Raw genomic sequence first — 21,126 nt, 5'->3', positions numbered from 1 at the left:
GTGGCGGGCCCCCAAAGAGCCAAAGAACAATAGCAACTAACAACAAGTGTGGGTGTACATTTTCTGCTCATCTGAGTACCTACCAAGATGCACTTGATAGACTGTACAGTAAGACTGCTCTTAGTTTTATAAGTGTCAAGTTGTCTTCCAGACCAGACATACCAGTGTGCATTCCCACCAGTCACAAAAGAGCTCTTGTCCCTCATCTTCACCAGCATTTGGTATTGCCATGTGTTTGGGATCCAGCCATTCTAACAGGCATATTGTTTTACTTACCTCTCAGTTGTTTTAATTTCTAATTCCCCAATGATATGGTTTCCCATCTGGATATCGTCCTTGGTGAGATTTCTCTTCGTACCTTGTACTGATTTTGAGACAGAACTTTGCTATGTAGATCAGGCAGACTTTAAACTCATTTTTTGTTTGCTTTTTTTTATTGCTGTTTAAGTTTGTTTTTATTTATTCTATGTTAATGTTTATGGGTGTTTTGCCTGCATGTATGTGTGGGCACCTCACGTGTACTCGGTGCTGTTGGAAGCCAGAAGAAGGCACAAGGTTTGGTGGGATTGGAGTTACAGACCATTGGGAGCTACAGTGTGGGTGCTGGGCATCGAATCAAACCCGGGTACTTTGAAAAAGCAGCCAGTGCTGTTACCTGTGCAGGTATCTCTCCAGACCCAGACTTTGAATTCTTCATGCTCCTGTCTCAGTCTGTAGAGTGCTGGGACGGATGTGTATCACATCAAGCTTCTTCTCATGTTAAGTCATAAGTACCGGGTGTTGGTGATTGGTTGCTGTTGTTTTAGACTGGCTCTCATGTAGCCCAGCCTAGTCTTGAACTCCTGATCCTGTTGACTACATCTGGTGAGTGCTGGGATGATAGGCATGTGCACAATGCCCAGCATGTTTTCGTGATGGTAAGTCTTTACCTAGCAGTTGTCTATCAGCTCTGTCTTCCGTGAACATTTCCTCCAGTGACTGGTCTTTTTATTCTCTCTGTGGTGTCTCTTGTGTTTGGGGAGTTTTACTTTAAACAATATTTAACACTCAAGGTTATCGTTTCGCCTATATTATTTTCTAGGAATTTTGTGTTTTATATTGGAGTTTATAATCTATTTCAGCTATTTTATTATGGATTCTAAGGACTGTGGCTAGATTTGCTTTTTGTATGGGGATGTTAACTTCATTTGTTATAAAGACTGCCTTTATTTCCGTTGTATTGTCTTTTGCCAAAGATCAGTTGACTATTTAGATAGCTCCGTTTCTGAGATCTCTCAGTTGTTAGTTCACCTGTTTGCCTTCTCACCAACAATGCACTATCTTACCTACTATAGCTTAATATTAAGTTGTAAAGTCTCGATTCTTCAACTTTGTTCTGCTCCTTCAGTGATAACCTGAATGTTCTGGGTTTCCTGGTTATTAAAGACCTTGACCTCTTTCCTTACCAGTTACTTTCCCATGTGTTTCCTTTATTCTTTTGACACCGTTGATATTCAGTGGTTACAACTGCATACTACCTTCCTTTTACTCAATCCCAGTATTACATTCCTCCTTAAAACTGTTCTTTTGTACCTATCAAGTACTTAACACATACCATTGGGGCAGCAAGATGGCACAGAGGGTGAAGGCAACCGCCACAAAGCCAGAAAACCTAGGTTTGATTCCCAAGACCAACAAGAGAACTGACCCCACAAAGCTGTCCTCTGACCTTCGTGTGTGTCTTGGCACCCCCCTCACCATGTCACAAGTCACATCATACACACACACACACACACACACACACACACAAATACCTTAAATAAGAGAACTAAATTTTAGTATATGCAAAAGACCTAGTTGAACATCAAATGAAAAGTACACAAATACCAAAATTAACCACAAGCATTCAGCATTACTAATCATTAAGACAACATTAAAAAGATTGTCATCTCCCTCTCCCCAACTTGTGTGTTTGTGTGTACCTGTGTGTGTGTGTGTGTGTGTGTGTGTGTGTGTGTGTGTGTGTGTGTACCAATGGGTTTAATTAAAGTTACTTACATGGGGCCATATTGTTTACAGGAGTATGATCAGTTTACCAGTGGCTATATCAATGAAGAGAATGTCTCTACCTCCCTAGCAACTATGAATTGTCTATAGATCCTCATGAAGGAGTGAGACCTCATGATTCCTCCCTCCTTGGAACAGGCAACTGCTATTTGGGAAGAGGAAAGTGATCAATAAAATGTAATGAAACCTGTTATTCATAATATATGCTAATACAACATTTTTAAAAGTATTGCTAGCATCAGCAATTAACAGTTGGAGAAACTGGAACTCTTATATACTGGTTATGGAAATGTAAGACAGTATAATTCTTTGAGAAACTATTTCATGGTTCCTAAAATGAAGCTAGACACACATCTACCCAATGACCCAGTGCAAGGCATAAAAGAAACTGAACTACATTTGCCAAAAGACTCAACTGAAAACTCAAAGGGAACACGATGCAGATCCATGAACTGTTGAGTAAACAAATTATGGTATTTTCATATGCTGGAGCACTTCACTGAGAAAGAAATTAACTATTTATATATACACCAATCTAGCTGAATCTTAACATCAGGAATGGTGAGTGAAAGAACCAAACTCAAGTTTATTTTAACTTTTTATTATTACATCAATGAGTGTGTATGTGCACGTACACTTGCGTGTGTATGTATGTGTGTGCATGAACATGTGTATGGTAGAGAGATGGTGTGCAAGAGTCAGTTTTCTCTACCTTGTGTGTTCTGGGGAATCAAACTCAGGTTAGGATGGCAAGTGCCTTTACCTGCTGAGTCATCTCACTGGCTCAAAAAACAGTATTTATCATGTGAATGCACTTACATGATATACCACAACTGGGAAAGTTAACTTGTGGTTACAGATAAAGTCAACTGCTGCCTGGGGGGTGGGTGGATAATGTTTACATGCAACCAGCACAAGACCATCTTGATAGTTTATGGGGATAGTCTCCGTGTTGACCAGGGTATTAGTTATGTAACTTTCTTACTTTTCTACATATGCTAAAAACACAGTTTAAATATAAACATGCCACTTTCTATAAATCTTACCCATTAAAGTATTTGTTCCATTATTTTTATTAGTAAACAAGTAATATACTAACTGTTCAGCTTTGTAAATGTCAATATTTACAGAACTTTAAATTGCAAGTATACAACTCTTTAGATATAGAATGAAACAGTATCAATGAAACACATTTTAAAATAGCAACCTTACATGAAAGAGGATCATAGTTCTAAAACAGTATCCTGGCTTTCTCCAGGCAAAAAGCCTATAACCATTTGCCACACATGTTACTTTGTAATCTAATTGTTGATGTAACCACATAGGAGATTAACTTTGTTTAGAGGATCCGGATGAGTTCATGAAAAGTGGGACTACAACAGGAAAAGAGAGTGAAGGGAAAGCAATGGGCGGCCAGACAGACGTCAACGTTCTCTGAATTCCAAGACACCTCCAAACACCACAATGACAGTCTCTGGCCGGACTACAGATACCTGCAATGATACACTCTGAGACATGAAGCTGACCCTAAGCAATGGGAAGGCTCTGAACATCTAGAGCACTGAATGGCCAGGAGGGGTTTAGGATAAACTTACAAGAAAGGGTCAGCTAGTGGCAAGAATTAACTTGGAATCACATGACTCACTACAGAACCTTCATAAATTTCACTTCAGTCCAGTGCTTAAAGGCTGAATTAATCTCTTTTAAAAACAGCAACAAAAGAAACAAAAAAAATCACTCGGGGGCCTAGAAGTATACAAGGACCTGGGTTCTAGCCCCAGAAAGTCATAAAACTGAAAATAAATTTGTAAATAGCTAAAGCACAATATTCTGTGAACATATCCGAGGGGACGTGCAGTGGTGAGAACAGGGAGCAGTGCTGAAACAGTTGGAATGGGAGAGTTAATGGCGGTGCACAGGGAGACCAAACATACACACAAAAAACCACTATGAAAAACAAGGGCCTCATTTGATGCGGGAACAGGAGAAAATAAGGACAAAATGCTTTTGAAGTTTTAAATTTGAGGGACAGCCCTTCTGTGGATTCCCTAGTCTGGACTCCAGTGCTACTCATATGCTTGATAGGTAGTTAATAAGTGATTCAAATTACACAAACACATTCTTTAATGAGTGATAGCTAGTGTGGAAATTACATTTACAAATATGCAATGGCACAATTAATTTTTTTAATTATTCACGTTTGTCTAAGCATGATTAATTACTTTTTAAAGGTACCTTTTAAAATAGGGAGTTGACGGTAGGATGCAAGCTTCGACTGAAATACATTTTCCATCAAAACCCTTTCCATAAAAAATAAGTCTTGCTGAAACTTCTCAGATTTTAGTATTGCCTCTGAATGGTCTTCTTCATCTTCGTGAACTTTAGCCAGAATTACAGTTTCTATATCCATTAGGGAACTAGTTTCACTATCTGTAAATACAAATACAACTCACTTACAAAAGACCCAAGTAGTAGTCGGTGGTTCATGCATTTTAAAGATTTTTTAAAGTTATATTATATAATTTGTGTCTCCTTTCCATTTCCAACACCTTCAATAGTAATTTATTGAATCTTTCACTCACAAAGAAAGTACAATGCAAACATATCACTCACTGTGGACAATGCATACATGTTGGTCCATTTTCTGGTAATTTATCAGAAAACCACAGCTTAAAGAACCGAAGAGATGGCTCAGTTGATAAAATTCTTGTTGTGCAAACATGCAGACCTGAGTTCACCCCCCAGGTCCCATGTAAAAAGTGGGTGCAATAGTTGGAATCCCAGCACTGGAGAGACAGAGACAAGGGAATTCCCGGAACTCACTGGCCAGACAGTCTAGTCTGGTGGTTAAGCCCTAGGGCGAGTGAGAGACTCTGTCACAAGAAACAAGGTAGACAGTGTCTAAGGAGGAATGACACCAGAGGTTACCCTCTAACTTCTACACACGTGCATGCTCATGTATATGTGTACTCATGAACATGCACATTCATATCAGTGAATATTTATGAACATGCACCAAAAGAAAATCACTACATATTAGGTAATTTATAAAGACAAGGAGTGTGTTTCTTACATTTTGAAAGGCTTGAAAGATCAAAGCCAAGAAGCTGCAGTTGATGAGGGCCTTCTGGCTGTCCACTTCATGATGGAAAGCATCACATGGCCAGAAATGTAGAGCATGAGAGCTTAGATGCATTTTCTTATAAAAGCAGTAATCTGAAGTGGGGGCCCTATCCTCACGGTGCCATCTAACTCCAATGTCTTCCCCAAAGCTCATGTGCAGATAACACGAACATACAAATTTCTGGATTATATTTTCAGCAGATGAATTTTGGGGGCCACATTCAAATTGTAGCTGTAATTCTCTGTACCTTACCGTTCACATTGAAATAAAATGGTTATCAATCTTCAAACAAAGGTCTGACTTCATGATTTTCGTGTGTGTGTGTGTGTGTGTGTGTGTGTGTGTGTGTGTGTGTGTGTGACTACTGTACTAATTATTAGTTTTGTGACCGCTATAAAAAAACCAAACACATGGCTTAAATAATGCAATATGATTATCTTAAAGTTCTTTTTGGTAGAGGATGTTGTGTCATTGAACTAAGAAACAAATTGATGAGACCATGTTGTGTTTTAGAGGCTCTGAAGAATTTGTCTTCCTGGCTTCTCTACCTTTTTAAGAGTTACCATAAAGATCTGCTCAGTCTTCATGGTCAGCAACATTGTGTCTCTCAGACCTTCTTCTGTCATTACACCTGCTCTCAACTGACAGCTGACTAAGGTTCTGGCCCTTTCAGTACTATGTGTTTGATTGGGCAACCAGATTATGATGGATAATCTTTCCAATTTGAAAATAAATCTGTAATCATGTCTGAAAAAATATCTTTCCTCCATTGCAATATTCACAGATTTGGGGGAATGTGTATCAACTTGGGGGACTGTAGTGGCTAATCTTGGTTGTTAAATTGACTGAATCTGGAGTCACCTAAAATATAAACTGCTAGGCATTCCTGTGAGTTGCTCAGTCAGATTATCTGAAGCAGGAAGACTAACCCTAGATGTGAGCAGCACCTTCTAGTGGCAGCCCAGATCAAAGGACATAAAACTGCTTTTTTTGCCTGCTTGCCCTCATTCTCGCTAGCATGCTTATCTACTCTGTTGCTGTGACAGTCCTGCATGACGTTAGAACCAACTTCTTTGTGACTCCAGTGAAAACTAAAGATCAGCAGGAATCCTCCAGATGTCTAGCACCAGATTAAGACTTTTGGGACATCCAGCCTCATAGATTGAATGGCTAATGAAGTTTCAGTCTTTCCAGTATGAGACAGCTATTGATGGACCACACGCTGTGAGCCAATTAAATAAACCCTATCGCTATCTTTATATCCACGTTGTGATGATTTGAGTGAGAACGGTCCCCATGAGTTTATATGTTTGAGTACTTGGTCTCCAGTTGGTGGGATTGTTTAGGAAGGATTATGAGTTGTGGCCTTGTTAGGGGAGGTTTGTCAGCGGGGGCGGGCTTGGGGGTTTCAAAGAATGGTGACATTATAAGTGCGCTCTTGGCCGCCTGCTTGTGGATCGAGATGTGAACTCTCAGCTGTTCCTACCGCACTCACTTTGCTCTGCCATCATGGACTCTAACCCTCTGAAACCGTAAGCCAATTAAATGCTTTCTTTTGTATGTAGACGTTGGTCATGGTGTTTTATCATAGCAACAGAAAAGTAACTAATATGTCAGTTCTGTTCTTTTATAGACTCTAATATAGACACCACTATGCTCCCTACCACATTACCTAGCAAACTGCTAGTGTGAAAACTTCTGTGAAGATGGGATACACTTTTCTTTATTCCTTATGTTAAACCCAATTTAAAAAACACACAGGGAGAGAAAAGTAGACAGAAGACAAATACAAAGAGCCTTTGAAAGGAGAAGAGAAGTAAGATTATTCAGGGTCCATGAAACCCAAGGAAAGGCACAGTGATGATTCACACATTCAAGACACACCACAAACAAAGACAGCAACTTGGCAGCACATGGAACACAAAGAGGAATGCCCACAAGAAGCCTGTTCTCCCTCTTCAGAGGGTCAGGGAGCAGCTTAAAAAACACTGTTAGAGGGCAGCCCGTCAACTGCAGCAGCTGTCCTGCAGAACTGGGGGGAAGTATGAAGGCCAAATGACAGCCTGGCTGCCATCTTCATCATGAGGCCTTGACATAGTGTGTGGTATCAGAGAAGCTACATTAGAGGACCAGAACATTCACCTCCACCACTCATGAATGCCAGACATGAACAGCTGGGGAGCCTGGGATTTCTCAGACACCAGGCACTAACAGGGTTTCCTTTCTCCCCACTGAAGTTGACAGAGTCAAGGATCAGAATTTTTATGAATGTCTAGCAATAATAACAACAACAGTCTCTATTCTGTGATGTCAGTGACGCTGTATGTATTTGAGTAGGTAATGAGGCAGTCCTATCTATTTTAGCCACAGAAGTATGAAGGAAGCTGGAGTGCTCATCACAGTTCAGCAGTCACATCCCTCAGGTGCCACAGGAAGTCAGGTAAAAAACAAAACAAAAAACAAAAACAAACAAACAAACAAAAAACCCTAGTCTTCTACTGAGTCTGGTGCATGCCTATCATCCCAGCACTCAGGAGACTGAGGAAGACAAGTGAGTCTAGGACACCTGGGTTACACAGTGAGTCCCTATCTAAAAGACTCTGGACGTCTACCACCAATTGGCAGCCATGAGACAAAGGCTCCCACTCCCTGGCTAACGCACTGGCAAAGCCTAGTAAAATGGAAGCTTTACATCTAGACTTCAGTTGAAAGTCACCACCTGTACCAAGAGCAAAGAACATCTCAACTTGAATTGAGAAGATGATAATGAGTAGACACAAGCACCAAGATGAAAGGGACAGTAGGATTATCTAACAAAGAATTTACATAGGTCATCATAAAAATACTTTTTATAAACACTCTTGGAACAAATAAAAAGTATTATCAAAGGAATAGAACACTTAAATGAAAAAAAAAACAAAAAGGAGTTACAGAAGTGAAAAACATTCTCAGAATTTAAATTTTCAATTAATGGGTTAAATAACAGACTAGAAAGGAAAAAGAAAGATGTATCAATGAACACGAAGCGAGAATAATGAACAAGCTATTTTGTGGGGGGCGGGGGGTTGAGACAGGGTCTCTTTATGTAATCCTGGCTGTCCTCAAACTTATTAGGTAGACCAGCCTGGGCTTGAACTCACAGAAATCTGACTGCCTCTGCCCCTGAGTGCTGGGATGAAAGGTGTGTACCACCACATCCAGCTCATTTAATAAAGCAAGAAACGCATCTTAGAAACAAGTGGAGAGATGGTTCCATAGTTAAGAGTGCATACTGCTCTTACGGAAGACCAAATCCAATTCCCAGCACCCACATCTGGCAACTTATAACTGCCTGTGACTCCAACTTGAGGGGCTCTGATGTCCTCTTCTGGACTCCTCCTGCACTGTGTTCATGTGCACAGCCCCCACTGCCATGCATACACATTGTTTAAAATAAAAACAATCTTTAAACCAAGGAGAATAAACATAAATAAAAAAAACATAAAATAAAACTACTCTGAAAACACATAATGAATAGAGTCTTGGGGCCCTGTGAGATTATAATATTCAGGTGACAATCATCTCAGAAGGGGAGAAATTGTCACTGGAAAAAGTGCCTGAAAACAACAGCTCTGAAGATACAAAGAACTGAGCAAAGGAAAAAAAAACAGAGTGAAGAAACTGAATGAGCCTTGAAGAGGAAGCCTAAAGATATCCACCAAAGACTTACCATATTTATACTGCTGAAAACAGAAGACCAAAAAAATATATATATATCCAGGAAGATAAAAAAAATATTGAGAGCAGTGAAGGGGGAAAGTATTTATAGGAAGAAAATTATTTGAGTATCAACACATTTTTTCATTAGAAACAAGGGATTCCAGAAGAATTTGCATATGTTCTCTGATGGTGGATGAAAAAGAACCATTCACCCAGAATTCTGTAATAAAAACATGCAGTAAAAATTAGGAGAAGATCTAGGCTCAGTTAGCGAAGTGTCTGCCGTGCAAGCATGAGGACTTGAGCTCAGTGTGGAAAAGCTGAGGGTAGGTCGGGCCTGGTGGTGCACCCCTTGAATCCCTGCACTCAGGAGATCGGGGCAGGCGGCTCTCTGAGACCAGCCTGGTCTATATGATGAGTTCCAGTCCAGCTACAGCTACACCGTGAGACCTTGCCTAAGGAAGCAGCAGCAGCAGCAGCAGCAACTGGCTATAACGGTTCTCATACCTAACTCAGGAGAGATGGGGTCCTGCAGCTTACTGGCAAGACAGTTGAGCCAAATTGTTGGGTCCAAGGCCAGTAGGAAACTCTGTCTCAAAAAATAAAGCAGACTGTACCTGAAGAATGACCACTTCAATTGTCCTGTGACCTCTCCATGTATTCAGGAGGATTTACGTGCACAATTGAGCATACACACTACACATATACACACAAAATTAAAGTGTGTAAAGCAAGTATACTTCATTTCTTCTGAGATATTTATGACTGAAGAATTAATTATATTGTCTTATGCAGTTCTAAATATCTAAATGTCTTCCTTGATCTAGAATAAATACACAAGGCAAACATTATAACATAAGAGGGGCACCAGGCATGGTCGCTCATGCCTATATAATCCCAGGGCTCAGGAGGCAAAGGCCGAGAGACAACAGCAAGTTCCAGGCCAGCCTAGTATCTCACAGGATACATAACAAAATCTTGCCCTCAAAAACCAAAACCAACCACCAAACATAGAAGTTGAACTGGTAACATGTTGATACCAGTGGACTTTGGCAAGTCATGTGTATGTAATGCAACATGGAGACAAGTAACTAATTGAACAGATATACAAAGATAAACTGAAGAATAGACACACACACACACACACACACACACACACACACACACACACACACACACAAGTTAAAAGGAACCAAAAAAAGGAGTAACTACCAAGAAGGTAGTAAAAAAAAAATAAATGAAAATGAAACAAAACTAGAAAACAAATATTGAAGATGTAATGTTTTACATATTCAAATTTAAAGGCAGCTAGCCCGGAGTGCCCAGTAGCAAATGATAACACAACTGTCTCAAACAGTGTGGAAGGTGAGGATCCACACTCAAGTTTGCCCTCTGACCTCCATTCACATTGGTATAGTGCACACACACATAAATTTGCACACCCACATAAACAAACATGCACATACGTATACATATGTGTGGGAAAAAGTTTAGAAAGAGAGGAAGCAAAAATGCACTAGGGAAAAACCTCAAAAACAAGGCACGGCATGGTGGTAAATGCCTTTAATCCCAGCACTCAGAGTCAGAGTTCAGAGGATCTCTGTGAGTTCGAGGCCAGTCCGGTGCACATAGCAAGTTCTCGGCCAGGTCTCAAACGACAACAAATGCCTAACTGGTGTCTAAGAAAAAACAAAACAAAACAAAAAAACTTAATTTCATGCTTGGAATCCAGGAAGCTGTGAAAGTACAAGGAGAATCCCTGAAAAAGTTGTACTTTTCATGTTCTGTGGACAGGAAAACTTCATAACTGCTGCAGAGGAATATAAAATGCTATGTGAAGACATCCTTCAAACCCTGGAATGAAAGCAGCCTCACTTTTGCCCATGATACTTTCCGTCTAGATTTTGGTCCTGGTCTTTAGCAAGTAAACTTCCTTTACTTCCAACTGTAGATGGTTTTGCTGATAGAATTCTGGGATCGTTGAAAGAATCGTACAAATCCCAGGCAGTGGCCATTATGCCTAAACGGACAGAAAAGGCAAAAGGATTTCAAAGCAAATTCTAGTATTACAGCTTTGTACGTAACTGGTCATAGAAAAATCTAAACTTATTTTCTATTAAAAACATGTTAATTTTAGCAGTATTGGCAGGAAAATAATGAAGAAATAGTTCACAAGGATACCTCGGGAGATCCTGAGCCACCTCACTCTTAGCATCTAGAAATGCCTTCATGTTTTAGGGGTAGCCCAGGTTACCCTCACTCTCATCTGACCTCTGTTTCTCCATCCTTCCCACCCTGGCCAGGGAAGACTCACCCCATCAGCCTGTCATGGGATATGGACTTAGATAACACCCAGAGAGTGTTTTTGCTAGGGGCTAACATATAACAGCTTAGAGTTTACAGATCTGCTTATGGGAAGCATCTCAGTTCTTTTTACTCAGTAAAGTTCCCTACACAACTATTTTGGTAAAACTTAGGTGTTTTTTTTTTTTCCTTTCTGTTCCTCAGACTGGAACTTTTGTAATGATCTATGGAGTCCAATTAGCAAGAAAGAGGAGGGTTTATATGAGCGAGAATTGTTGAGACCAAGGTTGGATAAAGCACAGGGACAAATAGCCAAACGAATGGAAACACATGAACTATGAACCAATGGCTGAGGGGTCACCAACTGGATCAGGCCCTCTGAATGGGTGAGGGCTTGATCTGTTTGGGAGGCATCCAGGCAGTGGGACCGGGTCCTGTGCTCATTGCATGAGTTGGCTGTTTGAAACCTGGGGCCTATGCAGGGTCGCTTGGCTCGGCCTGGGAGGAGGGGACTGGACCTGCCTGGACTGAGTCTACCAGGTTGATCTCAGTCCTTAGGGAAGGCTTTGCCCTGGAGGAGGTGGGAATGGGGAGTGGGCTGGGGGAAGGTGAGGGGGGCGGGAGGGGGGAGAACAAGGGAATCCGTGGCTGATATGTAGAACCGAATTGTATTGTAAAACAAAAAATAAAATAAAAAAATTAATATCCCATCCTCTTTCCTAAATGTTCTGTTGAAAACTGTAGTGCACATTCTCATTTCCATTATTATACTTTTTATTTTCTACAAGGTAAGTCCTCATGTATCTCGGGTTGGCCTTGAACTTGCTACACAACTGAGGGTGACCTTGAACTCTTGATCCTCCTGCTTTCCCCTCAAGAGAACAGAGGCATTACAGGAATGCAGCACCACACTTCATTTATGCAGTGCTGCAGATCAAACCCAGGGTTTCATGCTAGTAAGAATTTGTACTTTCTGCTACCAGGCTACCAGGGAAGGAAAAACAGCAGGATGTCCAGGTACACCCATATTTGTACTCCCAAATGCACCACTCAGGCAAGCCACACCTCTGCTCTGAGGCAGGAATGAGGGAAAAACTAAAAGGAGATTGGAGCATTTAGTCTTGCTCTTTCACATAAAAGGAAGTGTCGGGGTGAGCAATAAATATTCCCACCTACAAGACACATGAATACTCTTTTACTTAAAAAAACAACAAAAACAAAACCAACAACAACAAAAAACTATACTTCTTTTTACTAGAGGTTTTTATTTTTAATCTTTAAAAAAGAAATATAACTGCAATCAGATTATGTATGCTCTTTCTCCTAGTTTTTCCTCTGCCCACACACCAAGGGCTTTTGCTTATGCACGATTCTCAGAAAAGCTAGTCTGTAAACATCGAGAGGAGGTAAGTGTAGTGTCTAAGCGCACAGGTTCTAAGACAAAAACAGCTTAGGCTACTCCTCTATGGCTATTTCCTCATCTATGAAATGGAGGCTAATAATCGGATCTACTTTGTCGCCTTATGTTGATCATTAAGCCAGTTACTACAGGAAGAATGGAAAGGTTGTGTGGAGTATACAAAGTGTACGTGGCAGTAGCAAACCGTATCATAAAATCATTTTCTATAATTTTTATAAATTGAAAAGTGCAGAGTTCCGATATAGGGTGAATAAAAATCAGTCTGAACAATTATGTTACTCAAATAACTTTATGATTATTTCCTGTTACCTTGTCAAATGCTAAACATTAAAAATTACAGTAACTAGTATTGATATCTGGGTGAATCAATTTCCATTTTTTATTTATATAGATTAACATGTGTTAACTGACAGACTCCAGGAACATATATTAAAATATAACAGTTTGCCAACAGTAATAAAACAAATTACCTTTTTCTTCCATTACAATTTTTTCACACTGAACCTCTTTATTCTTTGGTGCTCCATTAAATGTTTGCATCATCCTTTCCACATATAAGTCATTGCCCAATCTATTTCTACAAAGGACTTCATAATTCACATTTTTCTCTCTGTAAGAAAAACAAAAAGTAGCTAATTAATAAAAATGATTATGAACATATATCATCATCTTTCTACATTACATGTTGTCAAGTGTTTTCATTAATACAGAGTGTAACAAAATGTGAAGTGAGCATTAAAACTTCCTTAGGAAAATATTTCATTATATTGCTACCAAAGGACTGTTTCATGCTGTGCTTTCCAAATGTCCTTACTACCTTCAGTGTTCACCAATAATATGCTATCAGTCTGTTCAGAGAATTTTTGAACTTTAATAGAGACATCTAAAGCTACAAATTCTTTCAAATTATTACTTTTGCAGGACTGTGTGCATGCTATTTTCATAACTGGTTAGTTATAAGTATTTTTGAATTTTTTTTTTTCTGAGACCGGGTTTCTCAGTGTGACAGCCTTGGCTGTCCTGGAACTTACTCTGTAGACCAGACTTGCCTTGAATTCACAGAGAGCCGCCTGCTTCTGCCTCTGCAGTGCTGGGATTAAAGGTGTGTGCCACCACTGCCTAGTTATAAGTATTTTTAAATTCACATTTTAATTTCATTAATCTAGAAAATGTTTTCTAGCCTCCCAGTGTGTATGTGAATGCCTTAGTTGGAATTTACTAATTTTTCATTTCAGTGCAGTCAAAGAAAAGTTCCACTTTGAAATTTTAATTTAAAATTGTTATACCCCCCTTTTGTTATGAAGTGATCTTCCCTAAATAGTCTGTCTGCTTTTCTAAAGGTTCTGTATTTTTTTTCGCTATATTTTCTTCTACTTAAAAAATCTTCTTTTGCTATTCCTCCGGAGGGCCTCGAGTTTGACTCCCAGGATCCACACTGGGAAGCTCCAACCACATGTAACTCCAGTTCTAGGAAATGTCACGCCCTCTTATGGCCTCTCCTAGCACCTACATACACATAGCGGAGTTTCTTTCTCTCTCTCTCTCACACACACACACTCAAATAGAAATAAACCTTGAAAAAGCCTTCTTCTCTTTATATTTGGTTTTCAGGCCTGTCAGCCCAATGCACTGAGGATGTTTCTGTTGATTTCATTTTTTTTTTTTTTTTTTTGGTTTTTCGAGACAGGGTTTCTCTGTGTGGCTTTGCGCCTTTCCTGGATCTCGCTCTGTAGACCAGGTTGGCCTCTAACTCAAAGAGACCTACCTGCCTCTGCCTCCCAAGTGCTGGGATTAAAGGCGTGCGCCACCACCGCCCGGCCTCATTTTTACTTCTATACATGAGTCTGTTAGCAGCTCAGGACAGCCTCCCTCACTCTGAACAGTCCTCTCTGATTTGTACTGTGCGTGTTTGAAACACTGACATTCTAGACCATTATTTTTATGATCCATTTTCTTTTTACATTTCATTTTGTGTATTCAGACCTATTTTTTCAGCCATTTAATCTTTACTCAATTATATTTAAACCAACGTTTGCTTTTTTGACAGTTGCATAAAGTTCTTATCCAAATGTGTCATTCAGAGCTTCTTAATGTAAATGTTTTAACCATCTTAATTGCTGAAACATTTCACAACTATTTTGCATTTTATATCCAATCATACCATAGCTCTAACATCCTCAGAGTCTGAATTTAGGATCTGTTGTTTATCCTTTAATGACATCTTGTCTTTTTATTGATTTGGTATATTTTTTATCAACTTCAATCTGAGGGAATCATTTTTAATGTATTTATTTATTATTGTTGTATGTGTCAGTTATTTAAATGTATGTGTGGTAAATACACATATATATGTGGGTGACGGTACGTGGAGGCCAGAGGAGAATGTCAGGTGGCCTGTCACTCTTTTAATCCCTGGAGTTGGGCCAGCAGTCAGCAAATCCTTGCAGTCCTCCTGTCTCCAGGCCTCCCATACCAACCACACAGCTTTCTTATGTGGGCTCTTGGGACTCTAACTTGGGCCCTCGTGCTTTGGATATGTGCATGTACTGAGTTTAGTAAATCACAGGAAAGAACATATCTTCCACCTCAAGCATTTATCCTTTGTGGGGAGCCCCAAATCGTCTCTTCTGGCTATTTTGTAACATATATTAACTGTGGTCGCACAGCTGTGACAGGACACTAGAACTTTGGACCTGCTGACCATTGCCCTTTCTTCTTCAGAATTTCCCATAATTACGCAGGCTATGCTAAAGATAAAGACCTTTCCCATAGAAAAATGACATGTGATATAAACATACCCACGTAAGATCACAGAGTATGGATATAATTTCAAGGGCACATTCCTAGAAATCTCCAAGGGTTCTTCAAAAGAACAAGAACCTCTAGTTCGGCACCTGAGCTATGCAGAAGTAATATAGACAACTGAACCACACACACACTATTTTCTCAGCTTCTTCGGAGTCTACTGCGAACGTGACTGTTGGCAGATCAAAAAATCTCAGCATTTCTGTCTCTGTAAGGATGATCTGTATGTCCTTCTCCAGCTCCTCCTTTGTTAGAGCTGTTTCAGGTGTGGTCCTCAGAACTCGCACATCTGAAATACATGCCATAGTAATATCATCCTGGAGCTGCTAGTGTGCACACTTCCGAATCACTAAGACCCAGTGACCACACACACACACACACACATACACACACACACACACACACACACACACACACACAGTGAGTGTGCAAACTGCCTAGTCACTAAGAAACAATGACACACACACACACACACACACACACACACACACACACACACACACACACACATAGCAAGTATCTTTAAACAGTGCTCTATTTAACCTCTGTGAAACAACTGGAAAAACCCATAACAGCCTGCTTTGCTGCTACAGGTTTCAATGCTAGCCTAGTCTCAGACCTCTGGGCACAGCCCCAAAGGCAATCCTGTTACAGTTACCCTGTTCTCTGACTAGGGATTTTGAGGTAGTTGTTGGTGCTACTGCGAAGGAAGTTAGGGGCATGTGTATTGGGAAAGGCACCTGACCCTTTGGGGCCTCAGCAGCCTTACTGATTATTTTGTTTGGTTGTTTTTTTTTTTTTTTTATAGCCCACCTTTAATCATCTTCAACAAGAGACATAGGACTTTTCAACAGGTCTGGTTGACCATAGGTATGATACAATCTCAGTTTTCACACAAATAAGATTGGTCCAAATCTTGAGAATAGTGAGAGATTTTTAAAATAGGAGAATTTTACTAAGGATAGAATTTCAGAGATGAGAAAGCCTGGAATGGGTTACAGGCAAGAAAAACCCTTGATGTGGCATATGGGTCATGGTTCAAAAGGCTTAGGGTTTTGAGACAGGCCCTCACTATATAGCCCAAGCTGGTCTCTAGCCTGCAGCCCTTCTGTCTCCATGTCCAGTGTACTGGCATTACAGGCACAGACCATACCAGGCTTCTGTGTGCTTTTCTTATCAAAAGAGGAGAAAGCGGGGATGCACAAGACTATAACAGGTCAAGTTTGACTTGCTTTAGGACAATAAAGCAAGAGTATGATGAAGACTCAGTCTCCTCTTAATGCTCAGGACCTGAGAAAAACAACCTCCTAAAAATCTAAAAAAAAAAAAAGTATAAGTATCTTTTAAAAAAACAACCAACATCTGGAATGGTTATATATAGGAACACATTCTCATCCATGCATGAAATTCTAATACATGTATTTTTAAGATACTATGGAAATGTTTGCGCTACAAATCTAAGTGAAGACTAGCCCAGAACACAGTCTACATTGTAGTTACAATGACATAAAATAAAGGTCAGGAAAGAAGTCTTCAATTGGAAGCCCTTCTTAAGGATTCTTAAAAATAATCTGCTCTGTAATAGATTTTAAAATAAAGACAAGATTTAAATAAGTAATCTGGCTAAGATAGGATAAGCAAAAAGAAGTAAACGAATTGTCCACATGGACAGGTCTGAGGTATATCTAGTTCAGATTTCCTACAGCATCAATGAAGAAAAGAAGAGGAGTAAGATGTCTAATGCTCCACAGGAACACAGGGAATCTGGAGACTGAAAAGAACAGGCTCTTAATCCTTTGACTACTCTTTTAGAGCATCAGATGTTGGTTAATGACTCGGCTATATATAAAGTAGCCTTGCAGCCCAGACAGTTCTAAAAACAACCTCGCACGAGATATAGCACACATATGGACTCTAATGTGACAACATCAGTTATGTATTAGACTTGGGGAAAAGAAGTCTTCTTTAATGGCAGAGGAGCGCACTACCCAGACAAAACTACAGAACAGCAACTGGACTTTTGTGCAGATCTATTATCTCCTGAACGTTACCTGAATTTGAAACATTAAAAAAGCGAATTCAAGCAGCACTATGTACCTATGGAATCTAGTTCATGCATCATGATCACAGGCTCCAGACTGTTCTTAACAATCGATGGAAACTACGTTGGCATCTTTACCAAGATACCTATCAATGCACTTATTGCTTTCAGTGACAGAGGAAGCTCATCTTTCTCCACCCATGATGTTCTTCAAGAGATCTCTAGCTGTGTAGAGCAATCATGGTTCCCTTTTACATCTTCACACGGGAAGCCCCTCCAGAGGGACAGGAAAGACTCTGTAGTAGTCTACAGCATTTAGTGAATGGATGAGACCTATCACCTTTGAAGCTTCAAAAGCACTTCTACTCATAATGTAGCGTTTTGTTTCCAGCATATCTGCCCTTACCCTGTGTTTTTCAATTAATTCAAAACTGGGTAAGGAAAAAGATATATTACCTGGTCACACGAAGAGTCCTCAGTAAGGAAGAATCCATGAAGCCTTCCTCAAGCTGTTGTTTAGCTACAATGAGTCCCATGCAATTACAATCAGATGGAGTTATAAAATAGTGCTTCTCTCTCCTCACAAACACATATGAGCTAACCACGGGTACTTTATGAGTTCATGTAAAATTATCTATTACTCATTTATCTCTGTGCTGAGCAAGCAACAGTCTGTGCCTAACATGCTGCTCCATCATACAAATAAAACTCCAAGCATTTCCAAGCATCAGCCTCCTTTTGGCTCTGAAAAGTGCATGCGGCAGAACACCCAGAAGGTGTGTGAAAGATTTTAAGATCGTTTAGAGCAATTCTTTCTGTTTAGAATATTCAAGGTGTAGACAATGTAAGAATATTAGTGGTTGAGTACAACCTGCACTCAGTGGTTCCCCACTGGAAGCATTCATATGGTGTACCTAGTGCAGCTAATGGACCAACAGTGATACTTCCTCATCTGAAGCCCATCTTTTATTCCAGTCTGCTTCATCTTTAATGTCATCTAAAAACTCATAATGCATTCCAAAATATCAGCCAAAACACCACATTTGATCATCCTGTCCCTTAGGTTTTCCTAGACTTTGGCAGTTTCCTGAGTTAGAAGACTGAGGGGTATTGGTCATACATGTAGAACATGCTTCCGTTTAGGTTTCTGGAAGGAAATAGAGGAGTAAAGTCTCATCTTATGGCTCATCAAGGCTATCGACATGACTTCTTGTTGATGTCATCACCACTTAGCTGAGACTAGTTTCTGTTTTCATACACTGTAGTCTGGAGAAAGTCATGGTGCAAAGCCCACATGTAAGAGGATAGGAAAGCTCCACCTTGAAGGACAAATATCTACACAGGAATTAAAATGCTTCTCTACTCTACCCTTTATCATATATCTAAGTATGGGCTCACGGACACTGCTAATGAGCACTATGCTTCCTGCTGTTGAACCTGTCTGCCTTTGGCTAACGGAAACACTAATGGCTGCTGTGTCCCTCTCATTCTTTTTGGGGGTGGGGGTGGGGTGGGGAGAGGCAGGGTTTTGCCCAAGCACTTTTTTTTTTACTTTCTTGCTCATCTTATATCTGCCCAAGACCCAGAAATCAGCTATTTCTCTAAAGGGCCCTAACGCTACTTTTCTTGAAGAACAGTAGACAAAGCTAAGAGCGAAGCACTCAATTACTTCACAAACAGACCCTTATTTATGTAAAGACTATGATTATTCATCTGGCAACTCAAGATAAAAAAGGATGAGGGGCTGGAAGGATGCTCAGTGGCTACTACCACTCGCAGATGAACTGAGGGTCACGTCCCAGCATGCGCAGGGAGACACATGATGGTCTGTAGTTCTAGTTCCAAAGGATCCAATGTACTCCCCTGGCTTCTGCAGGCACCGCACACACATACTGCAGACATGCACACAGGCAAAACACCCATACACATAAAATAAACACTTCAAAAGAATGATAACGATTTCCAAGTGTTGACGTGTATCTACATGTACAGGAAAAATGGGAGTTTCTCTTTAGGTTTCTCTCTCTCTCTCTCTCTCTCTCTCTCTCTCTCTCTCTCTCTCTCTCTCTCTCTCACACACACACACACACACACACACACACACACATACACACACACACACACACACACACACGAGAGGGGACTCTCATTGGTAAGGACTAAACTCAGGGCCTTCCATGTAGGCAAATGTTCTCCCACTGAGACAGGTCCTTAGTTCCTTTCTATCTGCTTTCAGGCACAATTAAGAAATTAATCTTAAAATGGTATACACACTGTGACAAAATAATCTAGGTTTTACAAATGTTACAAACAATGGCAATTTCAGTGTGGGGGGTTAAACCATTGAAAATATATTAAAACTGTAAGATTTAAAAAAATGTTTAAGCCGGGCGGTGGTGGCACACGCCTTTAATCCCAGCACTCGGGAGGCAGAGCCAGGCGGATCTCTGTGAGTTCGAGGCCAGCCTGGGCTACCAAGTGAGTTCCAGGAAAGGCGCAAAGCTACACAGAGAAACCCTGTCTCGAAAAACCAAAAAAAAAAAAAAAAAAAAAAAAAATGTTTTTACTACCTGCAAAACTAGCCAGCCTTTCCTTCTTGTAAGCTGGTTCTTCTAGGTCCTCTGTTATTGATTCAGTTGTGGACACACTGGACTTCGACTGTGTGCTGTTCCCCATGATTGACCTTTGAAAGTTATTAACACATTGGTTCAATGGCCTTATGAGAAGCTAAAAGTGTAAATCAAACTACATTAACAGACAGAAAAACCAAATATACTAGATTATGCAACGTAAATCAAAATAACTTTTAAATCTTCCGTTAATCTTTCATGTTCTTTAAAAAGTGAAAATATACTTTGAATAACGTATCAAATCTATATCCAGAGGCCATCAGTGTGTTCCCAATGTATATTTTGAATGAATATCTAAAATACAGCTCCCTCGCAGACTCCATTTTCATTATCACTTCTCATCATTTTGCTGTTGGGTGTCCAAGTGCCTCCATCCTAGGAGTTTGTTTAGGGCCTCAGCCAAGAATACTCTTCCCTTTGCTTCTCATGTGTTTTCTGGGCATCCTTCACAACTCATCTCAAAAGTTCAATTTTACAAAAGTCCTCTCAAAAGGTAACAAGACACAGCTACACTGTACTGCGGTTGGTTTCCTCCTCTCGAAAGGTGACTTAAAACATAGCTACTGTGCAAATGGAAACCTTCCCTACGCAGCGGGGTGGGGAAAACTTCATGAGACTCAGGAGGTAAATAAAAGGTCATGCCTGGAAAAAACAGTCACTTGGAAGAGTCTCAAAGGTCCCTCCCCAGCTTAAGAGGAGTAAACAACTGCTGGAGAGGGGACTGAGCATCTCAACTAAGGAGGGAAGAGATTCTGGGACTAGAGCTGCCTACGTGTTGTGCAGAGAGCTCAGGAGAGTGGCTTGTGGTCACCATGTGGGAGCTGCTTTTCTGTAATGCAGACGCTTTTCTGAGTCATCCCTATTCCTGTAAGCCTCCCTTCACCCCACTCCTGTTAGTAACACCAATAAAAAAACTCACGTCTCATCACGTTGGACTTTGATGAGATCATTAGTTTTGTTCAGTCATGGGTTCCCTTTCTGGGGTGAGTAGATGTGTGCTACATCTCCCCAGGAAAAGCTTTCACATGGGATATATACTTACAGCAGGAAATGGACA

The 21,126-nt window shown here is 40.3% G+C and overlaps 1 protein-coding gene across 1 annotated transcript in view; it reads right to left on the bottom strand.

The window, feature by feature from the left end:
- The window catches only part of Dnai4 (dynein axonemal intermediate chain 4), a 68,777-nt gene that overhangs the window by 26,114 nt on the left and 21,537 nt on the right, over nt 1–21,126 (bottom strand). Inside the window, exons 4-8 of the mRNA XM_052718540.1 lie at nt 20,010–20,122; nt 15,531–15,687; nt 13,064–13,203; nt 10,760–10,889; nt 4,282–4,472 (exon numbers count right to left, since the gene is read on the bottom strand). Of these exons, the coding sequence (XP_052574500.1) occupies nt 4,282–4,472; nt 10,760–10,889; nt 13,064–13,203; nt 15,531–15,687; nt 20,010–20,122 (731 nt within the window). The remainder of the gene's footprint in view (nt 1–4,281; nt 4,473–10,759; nt 10,890–13,063; nt 13,204–15,530; nt 15,688–20,009; nt 20,123–21,126) is intronic.

The sequence above is a fragment of the Peromyscus californicus genome, unplaced genomic scaffold, assembly GCF_007827085.1.
Source record: "Peromyscus californicus insignis strain IS unplaced genomic scaffold, ASM782708v3 Scaffold_5__1_contigs__length_169319896, whole genome shotgun sequence".
In the NCBI taxonomy this organism is placed as follows: domain Eukaryota; kingdom Metazoa; phylum Chordata; class Mammalia; order Rodentia; family Cricetidae; genus Peromyscus; species Peromyscus californicus.
The sequence above is the reverse complement of the archived record's forward strand: the minus strand, read 5'-3'. Positions and strand labels throughout refer to the sequence as shown.